This window comes from Strix uralensis, chromosome 9 (assembly GCF_047716275.1).
Source record: "Strix uralensis isolate ZFMK-TIS-50842 chromosome 9, bStrUra1, whole genome shotgun sequence".
Taxonomy (NCBI): Eukaryota; Metazoa; Chordata; class Aves; order Strigiformes; family Strigidae; genus Strix; species Strix uralensis.
In genome coordinates this window covers 24,237,479-24,246,902 of record NC_133980.1, presented here as the reverse complement: position 1 = coordinate 24,246,902, position 9,424 = coordinate 24,237,479, and the positions used below count along the sequence as shown (strand labels likewise).

Below are 9,424 nucleotides of genomic sequence, written 5' to 3'. Positions count from 1 at the left end.
AGCTTCAGCAATCTTCAGAAGACATGACACTTCACACCACAACAGGAGACTAATAATCACCACATAAAGCAAATCCAAAGGGCATAACTGGAATTCTCTACCTCTAGGCTACCAGTATAAAACCACAGAGGGCTGCAGGAGAAAAGGTATCCATAGCTGACATTAAACAAAGTAAAAAGGACAACATGCATTCTGGTGGTTTTGAAAAATAAACACCGAGAACCCAGCTGCATACGCTTTTCCAGGCAGTAAATCTGTACGCGTTTTCAGAATGACTAGTCAATGTAAAGATTCATTCTTCCATTTGACCACTAAACTTACAGGTCAGACAAGCTGGCAACAATTTTAACTTCAGGACAGTAAGCCACAACTAACTTCATGGCTTGCAAGCTCTTCAGTTTGAAATACCAGTTCACATACTATCAGTAATGCATGGGTTTTTTGCTTCTCACATGGAGTAGAAGGCTCAAGAAACAAAAAGGCAACTAAAAATATATCTGTTTTATTTACCAGTTTTCTAAAAAGCAAAGTCATAAAAATTAGTCACAAGTGGCAAAACCAAAATATATTGCACAGTGTACAGAAAACATTGTTGACATGTTGACAAAGTGTCATCACAAATAAATCATCTTACAACAGTTTGGAAAAATTACAGCTTCAGAATCTTATCTATAAATGGAGGCATGTAGATTTAAAGTTACAGGAAAATATTTTAATACCACCCTGTAAATGCAAACACTTTAAGGATGCAAGATTAAGTCCATAAGTAAGCACATCCACAAAATGCTCTAAATATACTTTTCTCTTCCTTTCACTAAGTTATGGTTACAAGATGGTCATTGAAAAAAAAAAAGAAATGAGAACAAATTTAAAAAAAGCAAAAAAAAGCATGCTAAAGCAAAGAAGTTCAAAGTGGTTGAGAAGTCCCTGAAAATAATTTGTATAATTATGATGCACTCCTTTTATATAAAGCTTTTATTTTTCCCAAACCCTGGTCCAATTAAAACTATTTCTGGTTACATGTAAAAATGAAATATATTTAATATGTTGGTATAGCTGCACTGTTCCATTTATGATTAAAACATTTAATACATCAGACTTGAACACCAACATTTTAAAATTTCTCATTCAGTTTATATTTACATATATTTAAGTTTGACCTTGCTAAACTATTAAAGACAGGAAGCAGATCTTGCTGGGTAGTGCTTCACACTACATTTAAGATACTTACTTTTAAAATTGTGATTCTACTTGTTTCACAAGTTCACATACTCTGCACTATCTGCAGAACCTGTCTCCAATGTAGATTTCCTCGTGACACTATCCAATTAACAACTAATTACTTTACACAAATTATTTCTTCCACTAAGCAAATACCAGTCACTTCTGCATGGTTTTGGTGCTGTCAGATCTAACTTCACATCCTCTTTGTACGCAAAGAGGATTATTTTTATAGAATGAAAATAACCTTGAATTTCAGTGAATAGAAATGTTACCCTAATAAAAAAGGAAATGCTTTCCATGAAAAATATTTTAAGACAAACATATCAAAGTTAACTGCATTTCTCCATATTTTTCACCCCAAGACCTACAGCTGACATCTAGCAATGTTGTAACTAAATGTCCTTTAACTAACCAATATAGTAAAGTTGCTCCTTTGTGTTCTCTTCCCACATCCAACGTGTATAAACACTACAAGAACATAAAGTACACATATTCAAGTCAATACAATCTCAGAGGCATTAAATCCTTGACAGCAAAGGATTCCAGCCACACTAAGTTTTAGATTATGCAATTCAAACATAGTGAAAGTCAATGCTATTCGCAAAATCCCTTATTTTTCTTATTTTTTATAAGAACTATCTTCAAATGACAAGAAATGTCTAAACCTCTTGTCACATTTAAGTTTGATGTTTGTTTAGCCACACAGAAAAAACTGATGGCCAACCTCCTGACAGAACAAATCAGAAATAAAGGTTAAAGTCATACCAATCTTTGTCTAACAGTCACTGGATCATACGCAGTCATTCTGTGGTCTTACTACTTAAAACCTTTAAGCATAAAGATTTCTTGTGTATAAATTCTCAGAAATGATGCTTCTAGGTAATAAACAGTTCATAGTATTGCAGCATCCATTTAAATAAAAGGCTACAAAGTTGTCAGCACTTGTCTATACTTACACATTCACATAAGTATTTTAACCCAAGACCACCTTACAAAATTAGTTCAACATTTCTCAGACAAAAAGGGTTCCTACATTCAAAACTATGGGAAATAAAGAGGATGGGATCAACTGATATGAGAAGGGCAAGTGTGAATTGATTCACTTGAAGGTTATTTCTTCTACTATGCTGGACCACTTCAAATATTAAGAACAATGCTAAAGAGCCACTAAGCAAAATTGCTAGAACAATTTATAACGCTGAATCATTACCAAAAGGAGATGTGAAGAACCGTACGTACGTACATAAAGGGATTTTCAGTACTCATTAACCCACTCTACAAAAAATAGTAGGCATCAATGAAACTTTCTATAGTTTATAAAGAAATACTTGAGGCATGTAAGTGCAAAATGAGTCTTTCTTTTTTAAAGAAAAGCTATACCATCTTCAACAACGTCCTTACTGGGAAGAGATTGCCACCATTTAAAAAGAGATTCATTCACAAATGACTCTTCTAGACCAAGAAAAACGCATTTGTTTTTCTGAACTGGATTCATCTTGCTAGATGCAAGATTAAAACCTTTATGCATCATCACCGTAGTTTTGAAGCAGCTTTGAAAACAACCGGCTCAAAGGCTATGTTTGTTCTTCACTGACTTGACTCAGGGAAACCAAGTTGTTTTCCCCACTGTCTTCAATCATTTCATTAAGGTCCATTTCATGAATTTCTTCATCATATGATGTATAAAAATTGCTCTGTATATTGTCCTCACAAAAAATACATTCCTAAAAAGAAGAAAATTATAGAAACACTCATAAGTCAAAGAAAAAAAAAAAGCTTTTCAAAACAACAGTCCATTTGCACGCAATCCCCGATTCCATGGGAACCTTTACATCCATGCTGCGATTACAAGATATATTCCACTCCCCAATTTTCCCCCACACAATCATTTTATAATGTGCAGTAAATCAATACAGGTACTTGAGAACTCTACTGGAAGCAGTTATGTCGTACATCATTTATAACACTGACATTTTACATGCACTTCCAGTCACCTTTTCCTCCCTTTGATTGCTAACCCTGCAGTAATCTGTTCCTGTCAGTTGCAGCACTTAAGAGACTGAAGCAACCCTACGCTTACACAAGTTGCATGCTATAGTATTGATGTTGCAGTAACATTAACATCAGCATTAGGATTCCACTGCAATTGTTACACTGACTTCTGAAATACTCAAGGGAAAGAGAGCCTCTGCCTTTGATAACTTATGTGCAAAAGAGCTACAAATGATGGAAAGCTTAGAGAAAAAGAGAATGCAATCAGGTATTTGTGTATGAGTAACTAAAATACACAGACAACAAATAAAACTGCAAGGATGCTTTGTTTTGTTTTCTTTTTTTGCTTTTCAAGCCATTCCACTTATAGAACCAAAGCAAGAGATGAACTTGTGTGAGAAGTCTAGTAGAAAAAAGGAACGGTACTCCCATTAATTCTGCACTTTCTAGAATGCAATGAGCATAAATTTCTGCACGCAAAATAGAGATTTTTACATAGTGAAGTTCCTGGCTGTGTTGACAAAGGATTTTAAACAGATGTACAGAAATTTAGAAAGGAAATTCCTTATACTGTAATCACCACTGCTTTGACTTTCCCATTGGAAAGAAGACTTAGGGTAGATTAAATCAAGCCAGAAACCACTGCATGGAAGTATGAATCAATTTTTTTACCTTTTAGCTTTCATAGCAACAGGAATGTAAAAATCTAACATAGGCAGCTAATAATTTAAGCACTGTTATACATGCAAGAGTAACTAACTCATTTAAACTTACAGAATTAGCAACAGTTTTTGGGAGTCCACCTTGCTGGATCCATGGATGAACTTCAATAAGCTCTCTTTTTTGTTCTTCTGTAAATTTTGGCTGTAGTTTCTGCATTTGCTTTAATTTCTGCTTATCTTCTTTCAAAACAGTTTCCAAATCTCTAAAATAAAATGTATTTAGAAATTGAGCTTCAAGTTTCTGGGCTTTATGCCTATATAAGGTTACACAGTCAAATACTAACATTTAAAAGACTATTTTTGTTCTGGAATGTTAAGCTTACAAATCTTATATTGGAAGAAAATTAAGTGTCATTATTTCAGCAGCAAATGCAGACAACTTAAACGCATCTCTGCTGGCTCATTGTCTTTTCAAATCCCATCAGTGAAAACAGTTTTCTTAGAGCTGTTCAGGCAGCACCACTGGTGAAACCCAGAACTCCAGTTTCCCTCTGCTGCCGCTGCAGTAAGTTCCAAGTTCCCCTTCACTAGGGGGACAACCCAAAACAGACACCAGATGCACATATGAGATACTAAAGCAGAAGTAGTAAGATATGTTTAAGGAGGTCATCAAGAATGGATTGAAATTCAGGACAGAGGGAGAGATTTAGAGAACACTGCTCTATTTCAGCAGCCAAGGTTCTCTCTCCCCCCAATGCCCCACATTCCTTCAGAAACTTTAAAAAACCCGCACCACACCATACATTTACAAGCTGTTTACCTCTGTAAGATGACAATAGAAAGCAAGTTCCAAGAAATCCAGTACTATTTCTGCTCCTTACAGCATACTTAAGAATAGGTTGACTTTACACTTCTCTGTACACCCTGCTCCCCCCAGCACATATACAGATCATGAAGGACTATGACATTGGAATTACCGTGAAGGTATCTGGTAAGTCATCATAACAGTGTCATCTGTGTTTGCCATCAAAAGCCATATAGGATCCTGAAGTACGTATTTAATGAAGTGCTCACTTTCTTCCATTTCTGCCTTCATTTTGGTTTTATGATGATTTTCTGAGGAATCAATACTCCCGAAGTATTTGCTGGTATGACTAGTTTCACTACTACCTTTAAAAAGAAATGTAAAGTTTCATTATTGTCAAATTCATAGATTATCTGAATGCTTTTGAAAATAGAGATTAAAGAGAACTGGAAGTATAAACACCACTTTTCATTTTTTAAACAGAGGGAACTTTCACCCCTAAGTAACTGCATTAATATTTTTAAAACTCAAATTCTCAAGCTAAGTCTCCATTAAATTTCAGAATAATTAGCTGATGTAAATTAAAAACTCTGAAATGAAACATGAATGAGTATGGTATTTTCTCTTCACTATTCAGTCATACCTACGTAATATCTCAATGGCTATTTTACGCACACTTAAAAAGGTTCTATACTGTAAATTAACACAATAGAAAAACTTTCATGTTATGTAATAAAAAAGAAATCAAGAATAAACTATGCAATGAGGATTAAAGACAACTAAGATTTTTACATAAAGTACTTGATGTTCAAGTGGTGTTTGCAATACCTCACGCTCCAACTCTTCTAAAATGCTAAGAGAGTACTCACTGCCAGTGTTACCTGTTCCACTCCCTGACATGCCACAGCCATTGGATCCAGACCCGAGAGACTCCGCAGCTGCAGACACACCACTCCCTGAAGAAGCTGAACCAGTGCCTGAACACGCATCTTCTTGAAGTAAAATGTCAAGCAGGACACTAGACATGGAGAGTGCATCACTATTTTGAGCATCCATTGGAGATTCAGCCTAGGGATAAGAAGGGGAGGGGGGGGGAAAAAAAAGTAAAAAACCAAACACAAAAACCAAAACACAAGGCTTATTCATTACTAGTAACTTACATTTAGTATTAATCCCTTTCACTTTATATTCTAGTATGTTTACACAGTTATTCAAAGACAGACAACCACCAATAACATATGCCAAGACCAGCTGAGGAATAATGAAGTGGAGTGATAGGCAGAGAAGTGGTCCTTCAGTAAAGCTGAGATTTTAATTCAATTCCTCTTAAAAAAAAATATACAGTTTAGTGAGGAAGTAAGGAAGCCGTTTGCTATTCAGTTTTGACACCCCCTACTGTCCTGGACAAGTCAGAATCTATCCAAGCTACCTAAGACATACTAGCAGTTGCTCCTACTATAACCTACCTCAAAGAGATTTGTATTAGCAAATGATGGCACTGTTATACCACAGCAAAATTCTGAAGTCCTTATAGAAATAAGACTTCAGAGATGTTATCTAAGTGCACAGAATACATTAGTTCCAATATGGCACTGGATGCATATATCCCTGAAAATTTATTTGTAAGTGGCAACTGCATGACTAGTATGATAAAGAATTTTTAAATGAAAACCAAATGTATTTGTTCTCAAGATCATGAGGTAACCAGCATGTAGTAAAAGCATGTGACAAGTTTCTGCACCGTATCAATCAAGTTTGAAGGTTTCTCTAGAAAAACATCAATATCACAAAATCCGTTTCTTTCTGTTCTCCCTCCATTCATCCTCCTTAAGGATCAATATCAAGAGTAAATATTGAGTAAAGCAAGTCATCTGGAAACTAACCAGGAAGAAAAGTTTAATATGGGGATCTAAATGTTCCCCACAGTGTGGGGAACAAGCATTTTCAGAAGGTTTTCCTTCCTCCTCCTTTACAGCTTCTAATGTAGATGCATGCTTATGACTCACTGCACAAAGAAAGTCATCTAATCAGCTGTTAGCATCAACACTAACCATACTTTTTACCAACTCCTTACAGTAATTTAGATCTCAGACATGCCTAGAAGTAAAAGCCACCCCTTCCAATGCCTGCATTCCTTTTATCAGCAGTGAACCCCTGTTCTACTTTAACTGCACCATTAGATGCAGAGACCAGTTACAAACCACAGCACGAGAAAAGCAGGAGGGAGGAAGGAGCCAGTCTAAAAGGTTTAGGTTGTAACTCCATCCTGTCAGTGACTTAGTATTTCTAAAAATACTCTATGGTACCTTTAGAAAACACTAATATTAGTCTACATATTTCCATCACAGAAACCTTTACGGACATATTGCTCCATATGAAGTTTCTGTAAGGTTATCTGTTAAACTGATTTGTCAAATTTGAATGAGCCAGGTAATAAAAAAAGTTACCAAATAGCTCAGCATCACTTTAGTGCACCAAATAAAACAAAAATAAAGTTATGGTCTGCAAGTAATAATTCCTTCTTCCTTTACTTTGTTTGCTTGTTTGTAAGCAAAGATGTGATTTTATTTTAAATCATCTTTCAGAGCACTTATAGATTGTTTCCCCCCTCCACACAAATTCACTAGCCCAATACTTTTTGCTAAAAACAAAGTGCTCATTTTAAGTCTATTTCAGTGCTTTTCAATGAACGTATTCATATTCATACTTTTTTAAAAAAAATTGAACTGTTTCAGGATATATTTCCAAGCTTCTTGGTGTAAATTTAGAAGAACAGCAACAAGGTGGTTTTAATTTTTAAAGGTTAAGACTATTCTAATGATTGGATTTCATGTTTTATACAGACTGCTGAACTTTGCGTTTACTAACTACAATTGTGACTCCAACTCCTGGCATTATATTGACAGATTACTGTTCATCATTAAAAAATAGGGTCCACAAGTGAAAGGGGATTGAAAACAATGTAGCAGAGACAAGAAAACAGGGAGAGGGTAAAAAAAAAAAAGATCCATTTTAGGCATCTCTGCATATTAACAACTTCAGAAATGTTCAAGAATGTGAAGACTTTAAAAAACCCCCAAAACATCAGCATACTTACTGGTAAGGATCCCTTTCTACTACAGTTATCAGTTGTCATGATTTTGCCTATGGCTCCTTCCTCACTTAAAGCTCCATGTAGACCCACAGGAGGTCCACTTTCAGCAGTTTTTGTGGTCTCTTCTAACTGCAGAAGATTCAGAGGAGAACTGCACCTTGACTGGAACAGAGGTGGTGAAGCCTGGTCTTGAGGACCCACTGACTGCGGAGTGCAGGAACGGGATGGCTCATTTCGTGGCTCTGTGACAGGAACCTTTTCACTGTCTGCTGGTGGATTATAATGGAATGGCTGTGTTGGAAAAAATGCCTGTTGTGGGAAAGGGCTGGGTGTAGCGAATGGTGGCTGTGTTGGAAATACTGTCTGTGAAGAGAAAGTGGAATGGGTAGGGAAGTTGGGTTGGCTGTGGTAAAGAGTTTGAGGTAAGTTATTGTTCATCTCTGGGTAGACGTAGCTGGGGAGCACAAGAGCTACAACAGGTGTCATGAGGGGTGCAGAGAACTGGGATGGTTGCATAGGGCAAGTATTTCCAGAGTCTGGCAACTGATTAAAACCAGAGAGTGAAGTCTCAGGAGCTGGGGGCACAGTCCCCGCTGCCGGAAAAACAGGAAGAGGATATGCAGGCATAACAGTGGGAAAAGACATGGCTGAATAGCTCGCTTGTGAAGTGTCTGATGGTGACCAAGCAGTAGTATTTAAACCTTGAAGAGGGAACCGATGCGGGAATTTAGTTCCAGAAGTTGTACTGTCTGAAGACTCCTGTGGTTTAATGCGCTTTGATTTCCTGTTCTTTCCACTTTTCTTCCAAGGCTGATCCATTCCAGAAGTGCCATTTCTTTGTCCACGGCCACCTGCAAAATAAAACCCCAAACATCAGAAAGGATCCTACTGGCAATCTGATGGATCCCTTTCACATTATCACCCCTAGAAGTTGCTCAAAACTGCAGTTCTGGACTTCGCCCACCCAAATGGAGGCATTTGGGAAAGGATCAGGTTCACTTTTACCTCCAGCACAAGAGCTAAGCTAACTGGGCAATAAAAACCATGCTGACACACCATGGAAGAAAAGAGAGCAGCAGTGGATTAATTCAGGCTCAAGTGTGTGACACCCAAATAGCTGAAAGCTACAAAACAGTGACTCCCAGAGGGGCAAACTTCTACTTACTCCAGCAATTACAATGAAAACAGTATGGGACATAACTGAAAGCATTTCTAGAGAGTTAAGGTCAGGCAGGTGTGTAATTGAAAAGGTGAGGAAAAAAAAAGAGAAGAATTTCCTGAGGGGAAAAAGCACATTACCTTTACAACCTTATTTTAAGGGAAGTCTGTGCCAAGTGACTCTTCCCTAGGTGAAGGCTGTCAGTTCATCTGATTACAGACATGAGGGAATCCATAAAATATTTACCAGCACTACAAGCTGCTCAAACTTTTAGTTTGTCTAAAGCTTATTTAGATAGGCTGAAAGTTTATCAAGTATAAAGAACACAAGGGGACTAAAGGGTTCCAAGAACAGGTTTCCTAAATAAAGGACCTGTATAACTATTTAAATAAAAAGTGGAAGATAAGAATCTGTAAAAAAATATACTTAGGAGTGTCTGACTTCTGTTCCAAGTCAAGTCAGGACTCAAATGGGAACAAAGTCGGATC

At 36.8% G+C, this 9,424-nt stretch overlaps 1 protein-coding gene across 15 annotated transcripts in view; it reads right to left on the bottom strand.

Annotated features, from left to right (window-relative positions):
- Positions 1 to 486: 486 nt before the first annotated feature.
- PER2 (period circadian regulator 2) overlaps positions 487 to 9,424 on the bottom strand; it is a 48,379-nt gene continuing 39,441 nt past the window's right edge. For 14 of the 15 annotated variants that reach the window (XM_074877747.1, XM_074877755.1, XM_074877750.1 and 11 more), the window contains 5 exons: positions 7,781 to 8,628; positions 5,553 to 5,751; positions 4,856 to 5,048; positions 3,991 to 4,141; positions 487 to 2,948 (listed from right to left, as the gene is read on the bottom strand). In XM_074877747.1, the coding sequence (XP_074733848.1) occupies positions 2,799 to 2,948; positions 3,991 to 4,141; positions 4,856 to 5,048; positions 5,553 to 5,751; positions 7,781 to 8,628 (1,541 nt within the window). In that variant the 3' untranslated portion in view covers positions 487 to 2,798. The remainder of the gene's footprint in view (positions 2,949 to 3,990; positions 4,142 to 4,855; positions 5,049 to 5,552; positions 5,752 to 7,780; positions 8,629 to 9,424) is intronic. The other variant, XM_074877760.1, reaches the window with a different exon arrangement.